Raw genomic sequence first — 27674 nt, forward strand, 5'->3', positions numbered from 1 at the left:
GTGCAATGTCAGCACAATTTTCTTTCCTGCAATTTAAAATGCACTTGTTTTAATAAATAAATACAGCGTTTGAAAAGCATACACAATCTGTGTTAATATATTAGTCTGTGGTTAAAAGGACTTGAAAGGACTCGAAACTCAAAATGCAGGACTTAGGACTTGACTTGAGACTTTCCAGTCTTGACTTTGGACTTGACTCGGGGCTTGCCTGTCTTGACTCGGGACTTGACTCGGACTTGAGGGCAAAGACTTGAGACTTACTTGTGACTTGCAAAACAATGACTTGGTCCCACCTCTGATATATACTGTATATGTGTATGTGTATATGTACATGTATATCCATCCATTTTCTACCGCTTATTCGCGGGGGGGCGCTGGAGCCTATCTCAGCTACAATTGGGCGGTAGGCGGGGTACACCCTGGACAAGTCGCCACCTCATCGCAGGGCCAACACAGATAGACCGACAACATTCACACACTAGGGCCAATTTAGTGTTGCCAATCAACCTATCCCCAGGTGCATGTCTTTGGAGGTGGGAGGAAGCCGGAGTACCCGGAGGGAACCCACGCAGTCACAGGGAGAACATGCAAACTCCACACAGAAAGATCCCGAGGCCGGGATTGAACTCACGACTACTCAAGACCTTCGTATTGTGAGGCAGACGCACTAACCCCTATAAATATGACAAAACTTTGTCATGTTTTATATAGATGACAAAGCCTATAAATATTAGATATTAGTATAAACATTTCAGTTTTGTTCCTCATTTACAATTTTACTGGATTTTATTTTGACAATATGTGGCAGGCCAACCAAACCACAGCTGCGTGCCTCAAACGGCCCCCACGCTGACTTTGGACACCCCTGCTTTAGTCTTTTTAAAGATCTGCTCTTAGTCCATCCACCCATACACTTTCTGAGTAGCTTCCGAGTTTTTTCAACTGAACTGGAATAGGATAGGATAGACTTTATTCATCCCAAAACGGGGAAACAATGTGGCCCTGCTTTAATCAATGTCGGAATCACTTTTATTGACCAAGTATGTTTAACACGCAAGGATTTGACTTGGTAGACTGGGCTCTCTTTCTTCCATGCAAGAAAGAAAGAAAAAGGTCAAAACTAGGAAAGAGCACAGCGGTGAGAGGACATCAAATACATGAAAGAGCACAGGCCACTTCATAGGTGCTACTTCTACACACAGCTACAAACGTGAATCCCAACAGAAAAACAAAAAAAAAGCTATGTCATTAATCACAAATGCCTCAAAGGGCCGCACATACTACAATGATCCCCATAAGGTTAAGAAAAAAGTCAACCCAATGGGATGAGAAACCTTGGAAGGGACTGCAGATGTGTGCCGACTGGATACGGTTCCTAGTGTGAGAGTCCAGCAGTATCACCAATTCATCCATCCCGGGTCCCGTGGAAACTGATCTGTGGTCACCTGATAACCTCTCCACGCAGCAGAGGGGAGCGGAGCAGAAAAGAGAGACGGCAGATCAACTGGTCTAAAAAGTGTTCTATTTAAAGGCTAGAGTATATAAATGAGTTTTAAAATGGGACTTAAATGCTATGCTAATGCTACATGTTGCCCACATACCATTGCACCATGCATCCACAACAAAAACAAAACAGGACAAATTATCGTCATTACTCCTGCAGACATGCACCTGGGGATAGGCAGCATCCCCCGCGACCCCGAAAGGGACAAGCGGTAGAAAATGGATGGATGGCTGTAGATATTTTTTAACAAGCCCAAAGTACTATACTTTTTGTGTATGCAACTGAAGCATTCAACAATACGGGAAGAAGATCAACTAAGCGTTTACACCAATTAGGTTGTTTCATATTGTACATTTTAAAGTGTTGATTTTTGTACCTATCGTAAAATACTTTCTTAATCTAATAAAATAATTTTCCACAATTCCTTTTTTTGGTCCTGTGTGTTTTTGTTTTCTTTACTATTATTGATATACAAACAAATCAAGGCACTTCCAACACATTTTAACATTACACACACGAGCAATCAACATCTTTATGCAAATAAAAAAAAGTTAAAGAGAGTAAAGTAGGGGATGATAGAATTTTTTTTAATTAAAAACACAAAAAACTGAAATTCCTATGATAAAGACAATAATTTAATTTTCCAAAATGAAATTTGAAATCATTTCAGTGGGCGAATTCGGGTTTCACTTTCAGAAATCATAAAATCCACTAAAGTTTACACAGTAAAATGACAATACATTTGATCGGTTTTTACACCATTTTACTGTAAATGTAAAAAAAACAGACCACTGTTTATTTGATGTTAAAATTCCGCCAATGAAGCTGCCAGTTTCATATCGTTAAACACGATGTTACCGTTGTCCCATTTACAGTAACACACTGTAAAGTCCGTAGTTGTGTTTACGGCAAAAAAAATAAAACTGGCATCTCAGTCGGCAAAATTTTACCGTAAAAAGCAATATTCACAGAAGACAAAAAGTACCTTATATGTGACTGTAATATATTTGACTAATATATTTGACTGTAATATATTTGATTGTAATATATGTGACTGTAATATATGTGACTAATATATTTGATTGTAATATATGTGACTGTAATATATTTGACTGTAATATATGTGACTAATATATTTGATTGTAATATATTTGATTGTAATATATGTGACTGTAACATATTTGACTGTAATATATGTGACTAATATATGTGACTAATATATTTGATTGTAATATATGTGACTGTAACATATTTGACTGTAATATATGTGACTAATATATTTGATTGTAATATATTTGATTGTAATATATGTGACTGTAATATATTTGACTTTGATTGATTGATTGAGACTTTTATTAGTAGATTGCACAGTGAAGTACATATTCCGTACAATTGGCCACTAAATGGTAACACCCCAATAAGTTTTTACACTTGTTTAAGTCGGAGTCCACCTAAATCGATTCATGGTAGAAGTTTGTTTTTGTGCAGAGTAGAAGTTTGTTTTTGTGCAAAGTGGACATTTTTTGTGTGCAAAGTAGAAGTTTGTTTTTGTGCAAAGTAAGTTTGTTTGTGCAAAGTAGAAGTTTGTTTTTGTGCAACGTAGAAGTTTGTTTTTGTGCAAAGTAGAAGTTTGTTTTTGTGCAAAGTAAAAGTTTGTTTGTTTTTGTGCAAAATAGAAGTTTGTTTTTGTGCAAAGTAAAAGTTTGTTTTTGTGCAAAGTAAAAGTTTGTTTGTTTTTGTGCAGAGTAGAAGTATGTTTTTGTGCAAAGTAGAAGTTTGTTTTTGTGCAAAATAAGTTTGTTTGTGCAAAGTAGAAGTTTGTTTTTGTGCAAAGTAGAAGTGTTTGTTTTTGTGCAAAGTAGGAGTGTGTTTTTTTTGTGCAAAGTAGAATTTTGTTTGTTTTTTGTGCAAAGTAGAAGTTTGTTTTTGTGCAAAGTAGAAGTTTGTTTTTGTGCAAAGTAGAAGTTTGTTCGTTTTTGTGCAAAGTAAAAGTTTGTTTGTTTTTGTGCAGAGTAGAAGTTTGTTTTTGTGCAAAGTGGACTTTTTTTTGTGCAAAGTAGAAGTTTGTTTTTGTGCAAAGTAAGTTTGTTTGTGCAAAGTGGACTTTTTTTTGTGCAAAGTAGAAGTTTGTTTTTGTGCAAAGTAAGTTTGTTTGTGCAAAGTAGAAGTGTGTTTGTTTTTGTGCAACGTAGAAGTTTGTTTGTTTTTATGCAAAGTAGAAATGTGTTTTTGTGCAAAGTAGAAGTTTGTTTTTGTGCAAAGTAAAAGTTTGTTTGTTTTTGTGCAAAATAGAAGTTTGTTTTTGTTCAAAGTAAAAGTTTGTTTTTGTGCAAAGTGGAAGTTTGTTTTTGTGCAAAGTAGAAGTTTGTTTGTTTTGTGCAAAGTAGAAGTTTGTTTTTGTGCAGAGTAGAAGTTTGTTTTTGTGCAAAGTAGAAGTTTGTTTGTTTTTGTGCAAAGTAGAAGTGTGTTTTTTTTGTGCAAAGTAGAAGTTTGTTTGTTTTTATGCAAAGTAGAAGTTTGTTTTTGTGCAAAGTAGAAGTTTGTTTGTTTTTGTGCAAAGTAGAAGTTTGTTTGTTTTTGTGCAAAGTAAAAGTTTGTTTGTTTTTGTGCAGAGTAGAAGTTTGTTTTTGTGCAAAGTGGGCATTTGTTTTGTGCAAAGTAAGTTTGTTTGTGCAAAGTAGAAGTTTGTTTTTGTGCAACGTAGAAGTTTGTTTGTTTTTATGCAAAGTAGAAGTTTGTTTTTGTGCAAAGTAGAAGTTTGTTTTTGTGCAAAGTAGAAGTTTGTTTGTTTTTGTGCAAAGTAAAAGTTTGTTTTTGTGCAGAGTAGAAGTTTGTTTTTGTGCAAAGTGGACATTTTTTTGTGCAAAGTAGAAGTTTGTTTGTTTTTATGCAAAGTAGAAGTTTGTTTTTGTGCAAAGTAGAAGTTTGTTTTTGTGCAAAGTAGAAGTTTGTTTGTTTTTGTGCAAAGTTAAAGTTTGTTTTTGTGCAGAGTAGAAGTTTGTTTTTGTGCAAAGTGGACATTTTTTTGTGCAAAGTAGAAGTTTGCTTTGGTGCAAAGTAAGTTTGTTTGTGCAAAGTAGAAGTTTGTTTGTTTTTGTGCAACGTAGAAGTTTTTGTTTTTATGCAGAGTAGAAATGTGTTTTTGTGCAAAGTAAAAGTTTGTTTGTTTTTGTGCAAAGTAGAAGTTTGTTTTTGTGCAAAGTAAAAGTTTGTTTTTGTGCAAATTAGAAGTTTGTTTTGTGCAAAGTGGAAGTTTGTTTTTGTGCAAAGTAGAAGTTTGTTTGTTTTGTGCAAAGTAGAAGTTTTGTTTTTGTGCAGAGTAGAAGTTTGTTTTTGTGTAAAGTAGAAGTGTGTTTTTTTTGTGCAAAGTAGAAGTTTGTTTGTTTTTATGCAAAGTAGAAGTTTGTTTTTGTGCAAAGTAGAAGTTTGTTTTTGTGCAAAGTAGAAGTTTGTTCGTTTTTGTGCAAAGTAAAAGTTTGTTTGTTTTTGTGCAGAGTAGAAGTTTGTTTTTGTGCAAAGTGGAAATTTTTTTTGTGCAAAGTAGAAGTTTGTTTTTGTGCAAAGTAAGTTTGTTTGTGCAAAGTAGAAGTGTGTTTGTTTTTGTGCAACGTAGAAGTTTGTTTTTATGCAATGTAGAAGTTTGTTTTTGTGCAAAGTAAAAGTTTGTTTGTTTTTGTGCAAAGTAGAAGTTTTTTTGTGCAAAGTAAAAGTTTGTTTGTTTTTGTGCAAAGTAGAAGTTTTTTTTGTGCAAAGTAAAAGTTTGTTTTTGTGCAAAGTAGGAGTTTGTTTGTTTTGTGCAAAGTGGAAGTTTGTTTTTGTGCAAAGTAAGTTTGTTTGTGCAAAGTAGAAGTTTGTTTGTTTTTTTGCAAAGTAGAAGTTTGTTTTTGTGCAAAGTAAAAGTTTGTTTGTTTTTGTGCAAAGTAGAAGTTTGTTTTTGTGCAAAGTAAAAGTTTGTTTTTGTGCAAAGTAGAAGTTTGTTTTAGTGCAAAGTAAAAGTTTGTTTTTGTGCAAAGTAGAAGTTTGTTTTTGTGCAAAGTAGACGTTTGTTTGTTTTGTGCAAAGTAGAAGTTTGTTTTTGTGCAAAGTAAAAGTTTGTTTGTTTTTGTGCAGAGTAGAAGTTTGTTTTTGTGCAACGTAGAAGTGTGTTTGTTTTTTATGCAAAGTAGAAGTTTGTTATTGTGCAAAGTAAAAGTTTGTTATTGTGCAAAGTAAAAGTTTGTTTTTGTGCAACGTAGAAGTTTGTTTGTTTTTATGCAAAGTAGAAGTTTGTTTTTGTGCAAAGTAGAAGTTTGTTTTTGTGCAAAATAGAAGTTTGTTTTTGTGCAAAGTAAAAGTTTGTTTGTTTTTGTGCAGAGTAGAAGTTTGTTTTTGTGCAAAGTAGAAGTTTGTTTGTTTTTGTGCAAAGTAGAAGTTTGTTTTTGTGCAAAGTAGAAGTTTGTTCGTTTTTGTGCAAAGTAAAAGTTTGTTTGTTTTTGTGCAGAGTAGAAGTTTGTTTCTGTGCAAAGTGGACATTTTTTTTGTGCAAAGTAGAAGTTTGTTTTTGTGCAAAGTAAGTTTGTTTGTGCAAAGTAGAAGTTTGTTTGTTTTTATGCAAATTAGAAATTTGTTTTTGTGCAAAGTAGAAGTTTGTTTTTGTGCAAAGTAAAAGTTTGTTTTTGTGCAAAGTAGAAGTTTGTTTTTGTGCAAAGTAAAAGTTTGTTTTTGTGCAAAGTGGAAGTTTGTTTGTTTTGTGCAAAGTGGAAGTTTGTTTTTGTGCAAAGTAGAAGTTTGTTTGTTTTGTGCAAAGTAGAAGTTTGTTTGTTTTGTGCAAAGTAGAAGTTTGTTTTTGTGCAGAGTAGAAGTGTGTTTTTTTTGTGCAAAGTAGAAGTGTGTTTTTTTGTGCAAAGTAGAAGTTTGTTTTTGTGCAAAGTAAAAGTTCGGTTTTGTACAAAGTAGAAGTTTGTTTGTTTTTGTACAAAATAAAAGTTTGCTTTTGTGCAAAGTAGAAGTTTGTTTGTTTTTGTGCAAAGTAGAAGCTGTCAAACATAAATACGATGTCGCCCTCAATGAAAAGGAGTTGGATACATCAGTTGTCAAACAGAATGTTTAATGTGCAGGTTGTATTACATTTATCATTTATCATTTATCATTTATCATTTATCGTCCTTATTTGTGATGTGGAACGTTTACATTTGAATCGCTTCCCGGCTTGTCTACTTCCGGTTTGGGGTTGGGTCTCACAGCGAGCTCCGCCCACCAGCGTCACAGGCCTCCCGTAGCTCCGCCCACCAGCGTCACAGGCCTCCCGTAGCTCCGCCCAGGAGCGTCACAGGCCTCCCGCCAATCAGCGGCGAGGTCGGGGCCAGGCGTGTATTGTTTAAACTGTGTGATTCCAGCGAGGAGAAGACAGTTGAACTTGCCCGAGTCGTGTGATGGCGGCCGTCGTGTGTGCGAGCGTCGACGCCGAACAAGACACCGCAGACAGCGCGCTCAGCTTCGCCTCTCGCCCGCCTCACGACCACCACCACCTCGCCGCCGACTGCGGGAAGTGTCGGCCCGGAGAAGGCCGGCGTCACCCCGAGCTGCTGGAAGCCGGCGAGGAGGCCTCTTCTCCGGGCCGCGAGGGGCCGCAGGGGGCCGAGGAGGACTTGACACCCGAGGAGGTCAGCGGCCGCTTGGAGAGAACTCGCCGGGAGTTTTATAACCGGAGGAAGATTATCATTAAACATCTACCGTGTGACGTCACCAACCAGGTAGGACTTCTTCAAGTGACGTATTAGCTAGCATTAGCTTAGCTGTGCTAGCCATTCAAAAGTTCCATTTATCGCTACACATTATCCCCAAATGACGCTTTTAGCCAACATTTTTCCTAATTAATGCTTTAAAAACTCTAAAGAAGCTTTTGACTCGACTTAAATCCCAACTGTCGTTTTTTTTTTTTTTTAAATACATTTTATAAACCTTTATTTATAAACTGCAACATTTACAAACTGTTGAGAAATAATAATCAAAATAAGTACAAAAACAGTACAAAACAGCGGTTTAAAAAAATTTTTTTTTTATAAACCTTTATTTATAAACTGCAACATTTACAAACTGTTGAGAAATAATAATCAAAATAAGTACAAAAACAGTACAAAACAGCGGGGTTTTTTTTTAAATACATTTTATAAACCTTTATTTATAAACTGCAACATTTACAAACTGTTGAGAAATAATAATCAAAATAAGTACAAAAACAGTACAAAACAGCGGGGTTTTTTTTTAAATACATTTTATAAACCTTTATTTATAAACTGCAACATTTACAAACTGTTGAGAAATAATAATCAAAATAAGTACAAAAACAGTACAAAACAGCGCCAGGGGGTTGTAAACTCAATAAAGTAACTACAATAGAAAGAAAGAAAAAAATAATATATATAACAAAGTGTAAAGCCATAGGCTCACACAATTTCATTAAATAATTTAAATTTGGAACACAGCATCATCATTTTCAGTTTTTTGCTTGTTAGAGGAAGAGAGTGTTTTAACGTACAGTTCTAATTCTTTTTTAAAAAACACAAAAAGCAGGTCGGGTATTGAGAAACTTACATTTATGAATATAAAACTTAGCCAATAACATAATGAGGTTGCAAAGGAGAAAACAAAGCACAAATTTGTCATGAATATTGTCCAGGATGAAGCAACAGATGTCTGTGTCGTTAACTGTCACTAATGTGGCCTGTTTGACCCGTCCATCCATTTCCTACCGCTTGTCCCTGTTTGACTCATTAAACGCTTTCAATTTCAAGTCAATCACACTTTCCTATAATTAGTCAGAGCCTACATGTTTGTTTACATTTTTTCTGCAATTTTATTCCCCCGAAAAGTCATGAGAATTTAGTTAAACCCCCCTTTTTGTGGAAGGTGTCTAACTGGTGTGGAGCAGCGGGCCATACCATTGTTCCCAATAGTGGGGGTGGGCTGTCGGTGTGTAACTAATGTGGAGCGGCGGGCCATACCATTGTTCCCCAATAGCGGGGGTGGGCTGTCGGTGGCAGTTCGAGATGCGAGTGTGTTTGTAACAAAAGGTGGAAGGCGTGCGGACAAAACGCTTCAGAAAGTGCTAGGCAGCATCGCCATTGGTGTGTGAATGGACAAACGCAACACAGAACAATTTCTCCTCGCACAAAGGGTCAGCCATCACCCCCCCAGCCCCCCACAAGTGCACTTGCCCTGCTGGTTAGACACTTCTATTGTGCATGATTGATAACAAGAGAAACAGAAATTAGTTATTCAGGGTTGAATTATCAATTCAAACTATACTTGAAAGTGCAAAATGCTTTATGGCTGGCTATGTATGTGATAAATATATTTTCAGATTTCTTGTGTTGATAATTGTTTTGCAACTTTAGGACTGGAATGTTTGTTTTATTTTTCTACAAAGTTTACTAATTTTTTTGTTTTCTCAAATTGAGCTGCAATGGCCATCAACACCAGACTTAGACAACTTGAATGAATGAAATACCGTATTTTCCACACCATAAGGCGCCCTGGGTTAAAAGCCGCGCCTTCAATGAACGGCATATTTCAAAACTTTGTCCACCTATAAGCCGCCCGGTGTTGTAAGCCGCATCTAACTGCGCTTAAGGAATGTCAAGAAAACAGTCAGATAGGTCAGTCAAACTTTAATAATATATTAAAAACCAGCGTTCTAACAACTCTGTTCACTCCCAAAATGTACACAAATGTGCAATCACAAACATACGTATATCAACATGGACAGAGCTGCGTGAAAAAAGCCACCCGGCCTCTTCGCGTAAACTTAAACTTACCTTAACCACTCGCTCATCTTTTCTTCATCCATCCCTTCGAGTTAGCTTTTATGATGACGCCGGCTGGAAAGGTCTCTTTTGGCAAGGTCTTCCTTTTGAATATCACCATGGGTGGAAGTTTCTGGCCATTAGCATGGCAAGCTAGAACCACAGTGAAGGATGACTTCTCATTCCCTGTGGTGCGAATATTCACCGTACGTGCTCCCGTTGTATCCACAGTGCGGTTCACAGGAATATCAGTTGCTGTGAAATAGTAATCCGTGTGCGGATGGAGAGATTGCGTCTTTTCATGAACCGGATCCCTGACGCTTAGTAGGAGCCATTTTGTGGTCTTTACAGATGTAAACACACAAAGGAAATGAAACGTACGGTATATCCGCGCGCTTTTTCTTCTTCTACGCGGGCGGGTGGTTGCTTACAGTAGAAGAAGAAGCGCTTCCTGTTCTATGGGGGCGGGTGCTTACCTTGGCGGTTGCTTGCGTAGAAGAAGAAGCGCTTCCTGTTCTACCGGGAAAAAGATGGCGGCTGTTTACCGAAGTTGCGAGATCGAAACTTTATGAAAATGAATCGTAATATTAATCCATATATAAAGCGCACCGGGTTAAAAGCCGCACTGTCAGCTTTTGAGTAAATTTGTGGTTTTTAGGTGCGGCTAGTAGTGCGGAAAATACGGTAAGTTTATTTCGGTCATATAATCAATCATCAACCATTTTGTGTGATCAGTTTAACAGCACAGATTATACATATTTAACAATCATACACATTTACACACAAAAAGAAAAGAAAAAGAATGACTGAAAAGGAATAGACTGAAGCCAAATCTTATATTTGCCTATCCTATACATTCACTGAAAATAAAATTACCTGGAACGTCGTTAAAACAATCAATGGGATGAAAGTAATTATTATTATATTTTATAATTTTCAATTATTTCACCTTTCAAGGTTTTCTTAAACCTTAACAAAGAAGTACATGTCTTCAACTCATCACTGAGCTTGTTCCACCATTAAACTCCTAAAACTTAAATACATTTGTATTTTATATTCCTTCTTACTTTACCTATTTCAAAAATCAATATCCCCCGTAAATTATAGATTTCTCCTCTTAAATGAAATAACCTAAGAATACAAGCTGGAACTTAGACAAACTGTATTGATCCACAGGGGAAATTGTTCCACACAGTAGCTCAGTTACAAAGGTTGGAAAGGGTAAGGATGGAAAGGATAATGCAGGTATAAAGTACCGTATTTTCCGCACTATAAGGCGCACCTAAAAACCACAAATGTTCTCAAAAGCTGACAGTGCGCCTTATAACCCGGTGCGCTTTATATATGGATAAATATTAAGATTCATTTTCATAAAGTTTCGGTCTCGTAACTACGGTAAACAGCCGCCATCTTTTTTCCCGGTAGAACAGGAAGCGCTTCTTCTTCTACGCAAGCAACAGCCAAGGTAAGCACCCGCCCCCATAGAACAGGAAGCGCTTCTTCTTCTACTGTAAGCAACCACCCGCCCACGTAGAAGAAGAAAAAGCGCGCGGATATCACCGTACGTTTCATTTCCTTTGTGTGTTTACATCTGTAAAGACCACAAAATGGCTCCTACTAAACGACAGGGATCCGGTTCACGAAAAGACGCAATCTCTCCATCCGCACACGGATTACTATTTCACAGCAACTGATATTCCTGTGAACCGCACTGTGGATACAACGGGAGCACGTACGGTGAATATTCGCACCACAGGGAATGAGAAGTCATCCTTCACTGTGGTTCTAGCTTGCCATGCTAATGGCCAGAAACTTCCACCCATGGTGATATTCAAAAGGAAGACCTTGCCAAAAGAGACCTTTCCAGCCGGCGTCATCATAAAAGCTAACTCGAAGGGATGGATGAAGAAAAGATGAGCGAGTGGTTAAGGTAAGTTTACGCGAAGAGGCCGGGTGGCTTTTTTCACGCAGCTCCGTCCATGTTGATATACGACTCCATGCGCGCCCACATCACGCTGGTTTTTAATATATTATTAAAGTTTGACTGACCTATCTGACTGTTTTTTTGACATTCCTTTAGCGCAGTTAGATGCGGCTTACAACACGGGGCGGCTTATAGGTGGACAAAGTTTTGAAATATGCCGTTCATTGAAGGCGCGGCTCATAACCCAGGGCGCCTTATGGTGCGGAAAATACGGTGGACTAAAAATGTACCATAGTAGCAATATAAAATATAACATATGTAATATTTACATATTATGCAGTATATAATTGTTGTATTCTATCATAAGCTGTCTATTGTAAACTTGAATTTTCTAAAATATATTTGACAGAATCTCATTGAATTTTTTTTTTTTTTTTACAATAATTATTTTTCAGCCATTTATAATTGTATTATTTTGGTGTTTTTGTTTCAATCATGTTTTTTGCGTTCTAAATTTCAGGAGGTCCATGAGCTGTTGGCCAACTATGACCTGAAGTACTGCTTTGTAGACAAATACAAAGGCACAGGTTGGTTTTTTAGAATGGTGTTGTCTTTTTAAGCACAGAAACATTTTATTACAAACACAATTAGAGGGCGGTAGGTTGTGAGTTCAAACCCCGGCCGAGTCATACCAAAGACTATAAAAATGGGAGCCATTACCTCCCTGCTTGGCACTCAGCATCAAGGCTTGGAATTGGGGGTTAAATCACCAAAAATTATTCCCGGGCGTGGCCACCGCTGCTGCTCACTGCCCCCCTCACCTCCCAGGGGGTGAACAAGGGTGATGGGTCAAATGCAGAGAATAATTTTGCCACACCTAGTGTGTGTGTGTGACAATCATTGCTACTTTAACTTAACTGTCCACTTGGCTCTTGCAGACAAGCTTGAAAGAGTGAATTGCATATGGTAGATTTAAACTTAAGAGGACTTTGTTTGGCTGGATTAAGTTCGTCAACAAAAAATAATATAAAAATCAATGCAATTCTTTTAATTTTATTGTTGTTTTTTTGACATTTTTATGCATTTTTTTTGTGGCTTTGCATCCAATAAAACAAGATGTTAACTATTACAAACTATTCACAATAACCATCCCAAGAGTAACGTTTTTATAAAACATGTTTTCTTTTATGATGACACAATAGTCTTTGTGGAATTTGATGGCAAAATGTCTTAATGGTAATATTTCTGACACAAATATATGAATATAACGCAGGCCTGGGCCAGAGGTCCACAACTCAAAATGTTGAAAGAGCCATACTGGACCAAAAATACAAAAAACTAATCTGTCTGGAGGAATAGCTAAACATGCTTCACTACACACCGTAGCTCATGGGCATCACAATGTAAACAAATGCCATGGGTGGATCTACACCTGACATCCACTGTAACGATACCAAGTACAATAGCTTATCTAGTTGATACTATAATTACATCGATATTTTTTAGCATCACAAAATCTTTTTTTAAATGTATGTTAGATTTATAAAGTCAGTAAATATGTCCCTGGACACATGAGGACTTTGAATATGACCAATGTATGATCCTGTAACTACTTGGTATCACATCCATACCTAAATGTGTGGTATCATCCAAAACTAATGTCAAGTATCAAAGAAGAGAAGAATAAGTGATTATTACATTTGAACAGAAGTGTAGATAGAACATGTTAAAAGAGAAAATAAGCAGATATTAACAGTAAATGAACAAGTAGATTAATAATAAATGTTTACAGTTTGTCCCTCATAATGTGTACAAAATAATAGGTGTATAAATGACACAATATGTTACTGCATACGACTAATTAGGAGTCTTTGTTTGTTTACTTACTACTAAAAGACAAGTTGTCTAGTACCGGTATGTGCAACATTTATTTAAGGACTAAATTACAATAATAAAAATATATTTCATGTACACTAACATTTTTTATTCAAATAGAGCCAATAATGACATTTTTGTGGTCCCCTTTATTTAGAAAAGTATCAAAGTAATATAGAAATACATTTTGGTGCTGGTACCAAAATATTGGTATGGAGACAACCCTGATTTGTATATATTAAATATATACTAGCGTATTTTTCGGACTATAAGTCGCAGTTTTTTCATTCGGGGGTGCACTTATGTGTGAAATGATTAACACATTAGCGTAAAATATCAAATAATTTTATTTATCTCATTCACGTAAGAGACTAGACGTATAAGATTTCATGGGATTTAGTTATTAGGAGTGACAGATTGTATAGCATGTTCTATATGTTATAGTTATTTGAATGACTCTTACCATAATATGTTACGTTAACATACCAGTTGGTTATTTATGCCTCATATAACGTACACTTATTCAGCCTGTTGTTCACTATTCTTTATTTATTTTAAATTGCCTTTCAAATGTCTATTCTTGCTGTTGGCTTTTATCAAATACATTTCCCCAAAAATCCGACTTATGCTCCAGTGCGACTTATGTTTTTTTTCCTTCTTTATTATGCATTTTTGGCCGGTGCGACTTATACTCCGAAAAATACGGTGCATATATATACTGTATATTAAATGGTACCATATGTGTATACATTGTATCTACTGATGTAGTTAAGTTGTAGTTACAGTTACACGTCAAAATGCCATAAATCAGCGCTGATAACTGGTGGATCTTCACCAAATCCACCATACTACTGTAATACAATATTCTAGTATGTTCACTATTTTGTTTAAGGACTAAATTACAACAATTAACATATGTTTTATGTACCTAACATTTTTTGCCAAAATAAAGAAAATAATGCAATTTTTTGTGGTCCCCTTTATTTAGAAAAGTAGCGAAATACATTTTGGTACCGGTACCAATACATACCTGCCAACTACTCCGGTTTTCCCGTAATTAGTACGGTTTTCATCAACCTATTCCGGGTTACGGTTGCAGTGATAAAAAATACGGTTTTTCATTAATTAAAAAAAAATATTTAAAAAAAAGTTTTATTCACGAAATCGCGTAACAACAATGACAATTGACACTGCTTCCCGTAACTTCCTATCGAGCCATTCCGAATGCCATGCGCGAGGCTATTTATAGCACCGCTGCCAAGCACGAGGCACCAGTTGCCATTGTTTCCAAACGAGCGAACGATCATGGAATCAGCCGGAGAAAAATCGCAAACGAGTCTTAAACCGAAAAGAAAACTGCAGTCATTCCGTGAAGAATATTCAAAAGCCTATCCGGGAATAATTATCCGTTCCAAAAAGGGTGAAAACTACGCGAATTGCACCTTGTGCAGACAAGATTTTTCGATCGGACACGGAGGAATTAGCGATGTAAAAGACCACGTTGGGACAAAAAAACACAAGTCTAATGCCGTTGCTAAATTTGGATTTTAGCCACAAAAAGGTAATGACACCAATGTTATCTATTGGAATTGTTTAGTACTGTTATACTGTTAAAAGTGTTTATACTATTTATGCTTTCAAGTCCAAGTTGAAGAAATCTTGTTAAATGTTGACAGCATAACTACCAAAATACAGAAGTATGTCCTTAATATTTTTGCAGTGCTATTTCTGTTGAAAAGTTCAAATGATTACATTAGAGATGTGATGTGCCACTTTTCAAGTGTTTTCATATTTTGAATTCTTTTGAAAGGCTTACAAAAAAACTACATTTGAATTGTAATTCCATGCTATTGACAGGACTATTCATTTTAATGAAGTTAGCTTACCATGTTTACAGTATGATAATTGTGATAGAAATGTGAATTTTAGAATATTTTTTACAATTGAACAAGGCAGTAGATTATACAATCTTGGACAGAAAGTTAATAATGACACCAATTTTTTTTTTTTATGGAATTGTTTAGTACTGTTTTACCATTTGTTTACTGTAAAAAGTGTTTATACTGTTTATACTTTCAATGAACAAATTGAAGTCTTGTGAAAGGTTGACAGGATAACTGGCATTAACTGTCAAAATAATTTCAAACTATTGAAGTTAGCTTCCAGAATAAACATGTCAATCAACCCATATGATTTTTGCTGTAATATTTTTGTTTTGAAAAGTCACTGTGACTGATAGAAAAGTGATGGTTTTAGCAACATTTTAACCTGTCTGAATGCTAATAATCATTTTGCGTCGGGGGGCGAAGCCCTGAACCCCCCACCAGGACTTTGTCCTGGACCTACCGGGGCCTGCAACCCCTGGACCCTGGGTACTAGGTTTTTCTGATTTCAAAAGTTGGCAGGTATGCCAATATAACACCATAACAAAGTCCATATCCTGTTGTGGGAATATTTCAGCTTCAGACCGGATGGGCAATATGAGCCCATCAACACGGGCGAACAACAAGGGAGTATGTCGTGATGGCAACAAAATACTTATGATTACATTTGCTCACAAAATAATGCAGACAAAAATGTTGTTTATTATAAATTTGTGCACAATCTATCCTTCGGCAAAATGTGTTTATTGGCCCCGCCCTAATACAGCAGATAATATAACTAATACTTATCAGAAATACTTATTAACCCCCAGGGGGAAATGTGTTTATTGTCCCCACCCTAATATAACAGATAATATAACTAATAGTTATCAGAAATACTTATGAATCCCTGGGGGGAAATGTGTGTGTGTGTGTTATCGTTGCTCTTCATGCAATGCTTGAAAGAAAAGTAGAAGTGCATCTCCATTACGTGACAATTTGTGGTGCTCACCTTGCAGCCTTCGTCACCCTGCTAAACGGAGAGCAGGCTCAGAGCGCCATCAGGGAGTTCCACCAGCGCGTGCTGCGCGAGCGGGAGATCTCCGTGCAGCTGCAGCCCACCGACGCCCTGCTGTGCATCGCCAACCTGCCGCGCTCCTTCACCCAGCAGCAGTTCGAAGAGCTGGTGCGGCCGTTTGGCAACCTGGAGCGCTGCTTCCTGGTGTACAGGGCGTCCAGCGGCCACTCCAAGAGCTACGGCTTCGTGGAGTACATGAAGAAGGACTCGGCCGCCCGGGCCAAGTCGGAACTCCTGGGCAAGCAGCTGGGCTCACGCATGCTCTACGTGCACTGGACGGAGGTGGGCTCGCTCACGTACCCCCTGCTGCACTCCAAGTGTCTCTGCGTGGACCGCCTGCCTCACAGTCTGGTGAGCGCACAGGACCTCCGCAACGCACTGGCTGACACCCACCCTCCCGTCTTCTGCCAGGTCAGCATCACCACACACACACTACGTCAATATTAGATTCAACCCATATGTCTTTAGATCATTTAGGGTGGCTTCAAAGGAACAATTTGTCAAATTTAAGCACCAAACTATCTATTAAACAGAACAAGAAGCAAGGAATCGGGCAGAGACAGAGTTCAATTTAGCTCATGAGGAGAACGCATGGCGCTGCACACTCAGTTACAGTCTCACCCTACGCTTTGAGGAACAGTCCACGTGTTCCTCTATTTAATCAGTTTGGGAGTTCCCTAATTACATGGCTGAGGCTGCTTCAAAAGGGAGGGGTCACACATTATGCAAGAAGCTCTAGTACGCACAATATGTGACGGAATGTGCTGGGGGAGTTGTGATTGCGCCCTGTCTCTGCTTTGCCCTATCTTCGTTGAGGTGCTGGTTCGTCCTTGGCTGTTAGCAAGGCTGAAAGACAGAAAACCTATGCGGCGAGGCCACTTCTTCCATTTCATGGAATTAATTACAGATACCGATATCAACCGATGTATACAGTCGTGGAATTAACACACTATTATGCCTAATTTTGTTGTGATGCCCTGCTGGATACATTAAACAATGTAACAATGTCTTCCAAAATAAATCAATTCAAGTTATGGGAAAAAAATGCCAACATGGCACTGCCATATTTATTATTGAAGTCACAAAGTGCATTTTTTTTTTTGACATGCCTCAAAACAGCAGCTTGGAATTTCGGACATGACATTCTCGTTTGGTGTGGGTTCACAGTGTGGCGCATATTTGTAACAGTGTTAAAGTTGTTTATATGGCCACCCTCAGTGTGACCTGTATGGCTGTTGACCAAGTATGCTTGCATTCACTTGTGTGTGTGGGGCACGCAAAGGCAGTGCCTTTAAGGTTTATTGGCGCTCTGAACTTCTCCCTATGTCCGTGTACACAGCGGCCTTTTAAAAAGTCATACATTTTACTTTTTGAAACCGATACCGATAATTTCCAATATTACAAAGCATTTATCGGCCGATAATATCAGCGGTCCGATATTATCGGACATCTCTAATAACTAGAGCAACGGCCTTTAAGCATAAGAGTTGTGATAACTTGTACCGGTATATAAATATTCTAACACAATTCTCTGGAACTGTTGTAGTGCCATGAACATACCTTTTTAAAAAGTGCTTATTTTTCTGCTCTCAAAGTTAATCACACTTTTTAGATTTGATGTAATCATGGTTTGTTACTGGTTTATTATTGGCTTATATATTTTGAATTAACTTAAATACCGTATTTTTCGGAGTATAAGTCGCTCCGGAGTATAAGTCGCTCCAGCCGAAAATGCATAATAAAGAAGGAAAAAAACATTTATAAGTCGCACTGGAGTATAAGTCGCATTTTTGGGGGGAAATGTATTTGATAAAAGTTAACAGCAAGAATAGACATTTGAAAGGCAATTTAAAATAAATAAACAGGCTGAATAAGTGTACGTTATATGAGGCATAAATAACCAACTGGTATGTTAACGTAACATATTATGGTAAGAGTCATTCAAATAACTATAACATATAGAACATGCTATACAATCTGTCACTCCTAATCACTAAATCCCATGAAATCTTATACGTCTAGTCTCTTACGTGAATGACATCAATAATATTATTTGATATCTTACGCTAATGTGTTCATCATTTCACACATAAGTCGCTCCTGAGTATAAGTCGCACCCCCGGCCAAACTATGAAAAAAACTGCCACTTATAGTCCGAAAAATACGGTAGTCGGGATTATAAAGTGCCTGAAAATTGCCTTAGTTAGAGTTTAAAATGACATCTGTTGCTTTGGCATGTCCTTAGAACAATCAATCAATCAATCAATCAATGTTGATTTATATAGCCCCTTCTTTGAACGCAGATTTCTTGCCGGGACATATGGTACAATGCAATCGACAAGATAGGGCGTAGCTAGACCGTGTAGTATTTTATACGTAAGTAGTAAAACCTTAAAGTCGCATCTTAAGTGCACAGGAAGCCAGTGCAGGTGAGCCAGTATAGGCGTAATATGATCAAACTTTCTTGTTCTTGTCAAAAGTCTAACAGCCGCATTTTGTACCAATTGTAATCTTTTAATGCTAGACATAGGGAGACCCCAAAATAATACGTTACAGTAGTCGAGACGAGACGTAACGAACGCATGAATAATGATCTCAGCGTCGCTAGTGGATAAAATAGAACGAATTTTAGCGATATTACGGAGATGAAAGAAGGCCGTTTTAGTAACACTCTTAATGTGTGACTCAAAGGAGAGAGTTGTTTTAGTAACACTCTTAATGTGTGACTCAAAGGAGAGAGTTGTTTTAGTAACACTCTTAATGTGTGACTCAAAGGAGAGAGTTGGGTCGAAAATAATACCCAGATTCTTTACTGATTCGCCTTGTGTAATTGTTTGGTTGTCAAATGTTAAGGTGGTATTATTAAATAAATGTCGGTGTTTAGCAGGACCGATAATCAGCATTTCCGTTTTCTTGGCGTTGAGTTGCAAGAAGTTAGCGGACATCCATTGTTTAATTTCATTAAGACACGCCTCCAGCTGACTACAATCCGGCGTGTTGGTCAGCTTTAGGGGCATGTAGAGTTGGCTGTCATCAGCATAACAATGAAAGCTAACACCGTATTTGCGTATGATGTCGCCTAGCGGCAGCATGTAAATACTAAAGAGTGCAGGGCCAAGAACCGAACCCTGAGGAACTCCGCACGTTACCTTAACATAGTCCGAGGTCACATTATTATGGGAGACTCACTGCATCCTGTCCAATCCAATCCAATCCACTTTATTTATATAGCACATTTAAACAACAAAATGTTTCCAAAGTGCTGCACAACAATATTAAACACAATTAAAAACAATATAAAATAAATATGATTAAAAACAATTTCAAAGGGTAAAACCAATTAAAACAGTCAGTAAGATAAGAGTTAAACCACGACAAAGCTAAGTCTGACATACCAATACGTGTTTTGATACGCTCTAATAAAATATTATGATCGACGGTATGGAAAGCAGCGCTAAGATCAAGAAGCAGCAACATAGATGACGCATCAGAATCCATGGTTAGCAGTAGATCATTAGTCATTTTTGCGAGGGCTGTCTCCGTAGAGTGATTTGCCCTGAAACCGGATTGAAAAGGTTCACAGAGATTGTTAGACACTAAGTGTTCATTTAGCTGCTGTGCGACAATTTTTTCGAGGATTTTCGAAATAAAGGGAAGGTGGGACACCGGTCGGTAGTTTACCATGAGGTCAGGATCAAGGTTAGGTCTTTTGAGCAGAGGATGAATAACCGCTTTCTTGAATGCTAGGGGAACAGTGCCAGAGGAAAGTGATAAGTTTATAATATTTAGCACTGATGGACCTAATAATACAAAAAGCTCCTTGATAAGTTTCCCAGGAAGTGGGTCAAGTAAACATGTTGTTTGTTTTATCCCACTTACACGCCGTAATAGTTCCTCTAATGTTATTTCATCAAAAAGAGAGAGACTATTTTGTATTGCAGTATCCGTCGTAGATACAGTTGTATCTGTGTTCATAGAACCCAGTTGTAGCTGGGATGCGTTGTCTTTAATCTCCTTTCTAATGAGTTCAATTAGAAGAACACTGGTTCTTAACCTTGTTGGAGGTACTGAATCCCAGCAGTTTCATATGTGCATTCACCCAACTCTTTTTTTCAAATTCAAGACAAAGTTATATGTTTTTGGTAACACTTTAGTATGGGAAACATATTCTAAGTAACAAAGACTTAATTTAGAGTGTTTTGGTTAGAGGATTAGGGTTATAATAAGGCCATGCTGAATAAGGCATTAATAAGTACTTAATAATGACTAGTTAAGAGCCAATATGTTACTAATTTGCATGTTAATAAGCAACTAATTAATGGTGAATATGTTCCCCATACTAAAGTGTTACCATGTTTTATTACTGGTGCACAAAATGAAGCGTGCATGAACATCACCTTGTTCAAACAACAAAAGCAACATAAACTCACAACAAATGACACACCTGCAAATCAGTCTGACTTCTACTGTTGTCGTATCCGTAATACACCAATAGGGAGAAGTTTTTATTTACACGATGAGTCGGGTGTGTTTTGACCTCCGCCGAACCCCTGAGCCCGACTCACCGAACCCCTAGGGTTCCATCCAACCCAGGTTAAGAACCACGGCCTTAGAAACATACTTTTGCTATAAGCTGACCTTCTTTTTATCTGGCCTGTTTTTTTCTATGTACAAGACTCAGCTTTGGGGTGGAATTTCTGACAGAACTTACATTTTTATGTCTCTTTTTTGCAAAACTTGCTGTTTTCTAACAAGGAGATAAATGGCCAAATTCACGTGTGTGTGAGATCTATTAATCTGGTTCCATCGGAATTGATATGTGAACATGCTGCTGTTGACATGGACAGAGCAAGGCTTCAAACAGGATGTTGTCAGTGGAGAAGTGGCGAGTGAGCTGGGGGTCATCAGAGGGACTGACCGTCACGCTCTATTTGAAATTGGTCATTCATCAATCACACACACGTTGTACATTTCTCTTCTTCCTGCTACAAGTACTGAAATACTGTCTGAGTTCACCTGTACACGTTATAGGTCATTTTAGGTGAATCCTGAAAAGAGCCTTTGACTTTGTGTGAATATCATTAAAAAAAAATAGCCATTCACCTTTACCCCCGTTTGTCATGCAGCAGCCACAGAGAGCATTGCTGGTTTCTATGGTGATGACCACCTGACTGCCCCCAGGTGGGGTCATTCAGACTTTTCGGCTTTTTAACAGTTGATTTCCAGGTTTTTTCCTGTTAAATGAGGATCATGTGAGAAATGTGTAGGCTTTTTTTTTAGCATTGGCTTTATTTTATGGCCGATGTCAGCATTTCTGCTCTCATGTGTTCATACATGGTGAATGCGAGGGGGAGGGGTGTTATGTGTTCATACATGGTGAATGCGAGGGGGAGGGGTGTTCACTCCTATTGTGTTGGTGACAAAGCTGAACAAAGTCAACTTTTTTTTTTTTTTTGTTCTCCAATATGTGCTGAACATCCACGTCTCACACACTTGCTTGGAGTTGTGTTTGTTTTAAGTGACCTTTTTCTTTTCTTTTGTCTCCATGATATTCAGTTGGCTCAGGGACAAGATGGAAGTTTTCGGCGGTTCGCGATCTTGGAGTTTGCGACGGCCGAAATGGCGGAGGACGCTCAGCGTGTGGCAGATGGCAAGCTGCTGGGCGGGACGCGTATCAGGGCCTCTTTCTGTGCCCCCGGACTGCCTGGACGCAGCATGCTCGCCGCTCTGATCGCGGCCCAGACCATGGTAATGTCACTTTTAACACACCATTTTCACCTTTTTTTTTAAGGTTACCTCTCCCTGGTAGAAAATGGTGACTCCTAAACGAGGACTGTGAGCTATTTAAACAAGCTTTTCTCAACATATGAAAAGACATTCATAGCATTTTAGGGCCCCTCATTTTTTTATTTTTTTTTCAAATTCCGTATTTCACCACCAAAATGTCCATTAATTAAAGGCAGAAATTCTTACATTTATTGGTGAAATAAATCATTGCATTTTTTTTAACCAATATTTTAGGTCAAATTGTAATTATTTTGTAACATAAATGTAGCAAATAGTGCTTTTACTTACAAAGAGCTTCTGTAAGGTACTTTTTGAAACCTTTATTTTGTAAGCACACACCAAATGTTGTGCACAGCGCTCTTATTGTGAAGGCTGGAAGAGGGCTTGACAGGTGATAGTTTATATACCGTATTTTCCGCACCATAAGGCGCCCTGGGTTATAAGCCGCGCCTTCAATGAACGGCATGTTTCAAAACTTTGTCCACCCATAAGCCGCCCCGTGTTGTAAGCCGCATCTAACTGCGCTAAAGGAATGTCAAAAAAACAGTCATGGAATCGTATATCAACATGGACGGAGCTGCTGAAAAAAGCCACCCGGCCTCTTCGCGTAAACTTAAACTTACCTTAACCACTCGCTCATCTTTTCTTCATCCATCCCTTCGAGTTAGCTTTTATGATGACGCCGGCTGGAAAGGTCTCTTTTGGCAAGGTCTTCCTTTTGAATATCACCATGGGTGGAAGTTTCTGGCCATTAGCATGGCAAGCTAGAACCACAGTGAAGGATGACTTCTCATTCCCTGTGGTGCGAATATTCACCGTACGTGCTCCCGTTGTATCCACAGTGCGGTTCACAGGAATATCAGTTGCTGTGAAATAGTAATCCGTGTGCGGATGGAGAGATTGCGTCTTTTCATGAACCGGATCCCTGTCGCTTAGTAGGAGCCATTTTGTGGTCTTTACAGATGTAAACACACAAAGGAAATGAAACGTACGGTAATATCCGCGTGCTTTTTCTTCTTCTACGCGGGCGGGTGGTTGCTTACAGTAGAAGAAGAAGCGCTTCCTGTTCTATGGGGGCGGGTGCTTACCTTGGCGGTTGCTTGCGTAGAAGAAGAAGCGCTTCCTGTTCTACCGCGAAAAAAGATGGCGGCTGTTTACCGTAGTTACGAGACCGAAACTTTATGAAAATGAATCTTAATATTTATCCATATATAAAGCGCACCGGGTTATAAGGCGCACTGTCAGCTTTTGAGAAAATTTGTGGTTTTTAGGTGCGCCTTATAGTGCGGAAAATACGGTACTCCTTTTTGCTCTTTTTTAATCGTGTATGTGATATTTCTTCATGTGAGTAAAGCAAACCAACCACTGTTTATTGATCTGGTGCTCATTGTCTAATGGTCCCTCTCTCCCCAGGCTGTCAACCGGGGCAAAGGTCTCCTCCCCGACCCCACGGCCATGCAGATCCTCACAGGCCTCAGCAACCCTGCTGCCCTCAAGATGCTGCTCAACCCGCTGTGTCAGGGCCACAATAAACAAGGTGACCGCTTCAATGTTGCCACGGCGCTCTGTGCCACATGCCTGACGTCTCGCTGCGCTGCCAGGTCTTCTCGGGATGGCCCCCGCTGTGCCGCTGCTCGCCAATCCGGCCCTGCCTGGCATGCTGCTGCAGTTGCTGCTTCAGAATCAGGCGAAGGCACAGCAGGTACCGCCACCTTAACCTCACCCCCCACACACGCTCTCAAATATCCTCCTCCAGTACTCCCGACGGGTTTGACTCATTCTTTTTGACGCATGTTTGTCCTCCTCTCCTCCCCACTTTACCATCAGCAAGCCTTTCTGGGGAATCCTCTTCTTTGGGCTCAGGTGCTGCACACTAACAACCCACCTCTTGTGTGAAGTGTTTCCTGCTTCTGCACTCATGTTCACATGTTTATTCTTGTGGGTGTAGCTTTACCTGATATTGGATACCTTTTTTTGTTTTTATAGCGGTCACACGTTACACATTTTTAAACTACCGTATTTTCCGCACCATAAGGCGCCCTGGGTTATAAGCCGCGCCTTCAATGAACGGCATATTTCAAAACTTTGTCCACCTATAAGCCGCCCCGTGTTATAAGCCGCATCTAACTGCGCTAAAGGAATGTCAAAAAAACAGTCGGATAGGTCAGTCAAACTTTAATAATATATTAAAAACCAGCGTGATGTGGGCGCGCATGGAGTCGTATATCAACATGGACGGAGCTGCGTGAAAAAAGCCACCCGGCCTCTTCGCGTAAACTTACCTTAACCACTCGCTCATCTTTTCTTCATCCATCCATCCCTTCGAGTTAGCTTTTATGATGACGCCGGCTGGAAAGGTCTCTTTTGGCAAGGTCTTCCTTTTGAATATCACCATGGGTGGAAGTTTCTGGCCATTAGCATGGCAAGCTAGAACCACAGTGAAGGATGACTTCTCATTCCCTGTGGTGCGAATATTCACCGTACGTGCTCCCGTTGTATCCACAGTGCGGTTCACAGGAATATCAAAAGTCAGTGGAACCTCGTCCATGTTGATAATGTTCTCTGGCCGGATCTTTTTTTCAGCTATCTTGTTTTTACAATATGCACGGAAAGTAGCCAGCTTTTCTTGAAAGTCTTTAGGCAGTTGCTGTGAAATAGTAATCCGTGTGCGGATGGAGAGATTGCGTCTTTTCATGAACCGGATCCCTGTCGCTTAGTAGGAGCCATTTTGTGGTCTTTACAGATGTAAACACACAAAGGAAATGAAACGTACGGTAATATCCGCGCGCTTTTTCTTCTTCTACGCGGGCGGGTGGTTGCTTACAGTAGAAGAAGAAGCGCTTCCTGTTCTATGGGGGCGGGTGCTTACCTTGGCGGTTGCTTGCGTAGAAGAAGAAGCACTTCCTCTTCTACGGGGAAAAAAGATGGCGGCTGTTTACCGTAGTTGCGAGACCGAAACTTTATGAAAATGAATCTTAATATTAATCCATATATAAAGCGCACTGGGTTATAAGCCGCACTGTCAGCTTTTGAGTAAATTTGTGGTTTTTAGGTGCGGCTAATAGTGCGGAAAATATGGTACGTTTTTTTGTGTTGGTTCCCTAAATTGTGCTGGTGTGCCTAATGTTGTGGCCAGTGAGTGTTTATGCAGCTGTTTTGATCTTTTTCTAAAACCATTGGGCCATTTCATCGAATCACTGCCATTTTCACCCAGGAAATACAAATTATAAATCCATGGAAAAATTAACCATAAAATAAAAAATAAAAAAATGTAATCAAGCTTCCATGCACATTCACCTGATTGCATATTTAATAAATGCAATTTAAAAGATTGATTCTTTGAACACAACTATTTTGTTACTTATCAACATAGTTTGTTTTCCTACAGAATCCCAGGGTTTTCATTCTGTTAGCTTAGCATATTACAACCTTGAAAAAGTGGCATATTCCCCAAGTCACATGCATACCTGCCAACTACTCCGGTTTTCCCGTAATTAGTACGGTTTTCATCAACCTATTCCGGGTTACGGTTGCAGTGATAAAAAATACGGTTTTTCATTAATTTAAATTTTTTTTTTTTTTTTAAGTTTTATTCACGAAATCGCGTAACAACAATGACAATCGACACTGCTTCCCGTAACTTCCTATCGAGCCATTCCGAATGCCATGCGCGAGGCTATTTATAGCACCGCTGCCAAGCACGAGGCACCAGTTGCCATTGTTTCCAAACGAGCGAACGATCATGGAATCAGCCGGAGAAAAATCCCAAACGAGTCTTAAACCGAAAAGAAAACTGCAGTCATTCCGTGAAGAATATTCAAAAGCCTATGCGAGAATAATTATCCGTTCCAAAAAGGGTGAAAACTACGCAAATTGCACCTTCTGTTCGATATTTCGATGACGACATTGGAAAAGTATTGTCAGTACTTCTGTCTTTGAGGTAATGCAATACGGCTTCCACAGGCGAAAACATTTACAAAATACTCGCGGAAGAAATAGACTCAAACGAAATTCCTTGGCAGAATTTGGTTTGCTTTGCTGCCGATAATGCTGCAGTGATGATGGGATCTAAAAAGGGTGTTGCAGCTTTCATTACGGAAAGGTCTCCTTCGGTTTACATCGCCGGTAAGTACAGTTCGTAGCATAAAAAAACTCACAAAACATACAATTTTAAGTAAATCTTTTATTACATAAACAATAAATCAAATCAAAAATAATTTCTTTGTACAGTATATCTTTTTATTTGTGATAACGATAACATGTTCAAAACAAGTAACATATAACTATCATACTATTCTATTACTTAATTCTATGATGCTATTGAATAACATTTTAATGAAGTAAACTTATCATAAAGTTACCATATCATTTTTGCAGTATGATCAATCTGATAGAATAAATTTGGATTTTAGCCACAAAAAGGTAATGACACCAATGTTATCTATTGGAATTGTTTAGTACTGTTATACTGTTAAAAGTGTTTATACTATTTATCCTTTCAAGTCCAAGTTGAAGAAATCTTGTTAAATGTTGACAGCATAACTACCAAAATACAGAAGTATGTCCTTAATATTTTTGCAGTGCTATTTCTGTTGAAAAGTTCAAATGATTACATTAGAGATGTGATGTGCCACTTTTCAAGTGTCTGATGGCTTCAATTCATTTTCATTCATTTTTCATATTTTGAATTCTTTTGAAAGGCTTACAAAAAAACTACATTTGAATTGTAATTCCATGCTATTGACAGGACTATTAATTTTAATGAAGTTAGCTTACCATGTTTACAGTATGATAATTGTGATAGAAATGTGAATTTTAGGCACAGAATATTTTTTACAATTGAACAAGGCAGTAGATTATACAAGCTTGGACAGAAAGTTAATAATGACACCAATTTTTTTTTAATGGAATTGTTTAGTACTGTTTTACCATTTGTTTACTGTAAAAAGTGTTTATACTTTCAATGAACAAATTGAAGTCTTGTGAAAGGTTGACAGGATAACTGGCATTAACTGTCAAAATAATTTCAAACTATTGAAGTTAGCTTACAGAATAAACATGTCAATCAACCCATATGATTTTTGCTGTAATATTTTTGTTTTGAAAAGTCACTGTGACTGATAGAAAAGTGATGGTTTTAGCAACATTTTAACCTGTCTGAATGCTAATAATCATTTTGCGTCGGGGGGCGAAGCTGAACCCCCCACCAGGACTTTGTCCTGGACCTACCGGGGCCTGCGGCCCCTGGACCCTGGCTACTAGGTTTTTCTGATTTCAAAAGTTGGCAGGTATGCACATGGTCCACGCCAAGTTGTGTCATTCACATCCGCTGCAGGCCAAAAGTAACTGATGTCATTTATCTGATATTCCAAGTATGGAGAGGGGTAGAGAGGCTCTGTCCTGTTACCTAAAATATTTTGGGGGCGTTTTAAAATACTGTTGAATCGGTGTAATGTGCTTGGTGTCAACAGGCTATTAACATAAATGCCATGAGGCCACGTTTCATGTATTTGCAAATTCCATGCTTAAAAACCTACTCCTGTTAATCAAATGCGTCCTTAGGAACCGTGTACAAAAGTGAAATACATTAAAATACATTAAAAACCTACTCCTGTTAATCAAATGCGTGCTTAGGAACAATGTACAAAAGTGAAATACATTAAAATACATTAAAAACCTACTCCTGTTAATCAAATGCGTGCTTAGGAACAATGTACAAAAGTGAAATACATTAAAATACATTAAAAACCTACTCCTGTTAATCAAATGCGTGCTTAGGAACAATGTACAAAAGTGAAATACATTAAAATACATTAAAAACCTACTCCTGTTAATCAAATGCGTGCTTAGGAACAATGTA

The 27674-nt window shown here is 38.3% G+C and overlaps 1 protein-coding gene across 3 annotated transcripts in view; it reads left to right on the plus strand.

Annotated features, from left to right (window-relative positions):
* Positions 1-6831: 6831 nt before the first annotated feature.
* The window catches only part of raver1 (ribonucleoprotein, PTB-binding 1), a 31560-nt gene continuing 10717 nt past the window's right edge, over positions 6832-27674 (plus strand). For 2 of the 3 annotated variants that reach the window (XM_061982122.1, XM_061982123.1), the window contains exons 1-6: positions 6833-7236; positions 11733-11799; positions 15969-16438; positions 21584-21775; positions 23228-23351; positions 23416-23516. In XM_061982122.1, the coding sequence (XP_061838106.1) occupies positions 6916-7236; positions 11733-11799; positions 15969-16438; positions 21584-21775; positions 23228-23351; positions 23416-23516 (1275 nt within the window). In that variant the 5' untranslated portion in view covers positions 6833-6915. Of the gene's footprint in view, positions 7237-11732; positions 11800-15968; positions 16439-21583; positions 21776-23227; positions 23352-23415; positions 23517-23641; positions 23678-27674 lie in introns of all 3 variants that reach the window. The other variant, XM_061982121.1, reaches the window with a different exon arrangement.

Source organism: Nerophis lumbriciformis, linkage group LG24, assembly GCF_033978685.3.
Source record: "Nerophis lumbriciformis linkage group LG24, RoL_Nlum_v2.1, whole genome shotgun sequence".
NCBI lineage: Eukaryota > Metazoa > Chordata > Actinopteri > Syngnathiformes > Syngnathidae > Nerophis > Nerophis lumbriciformis.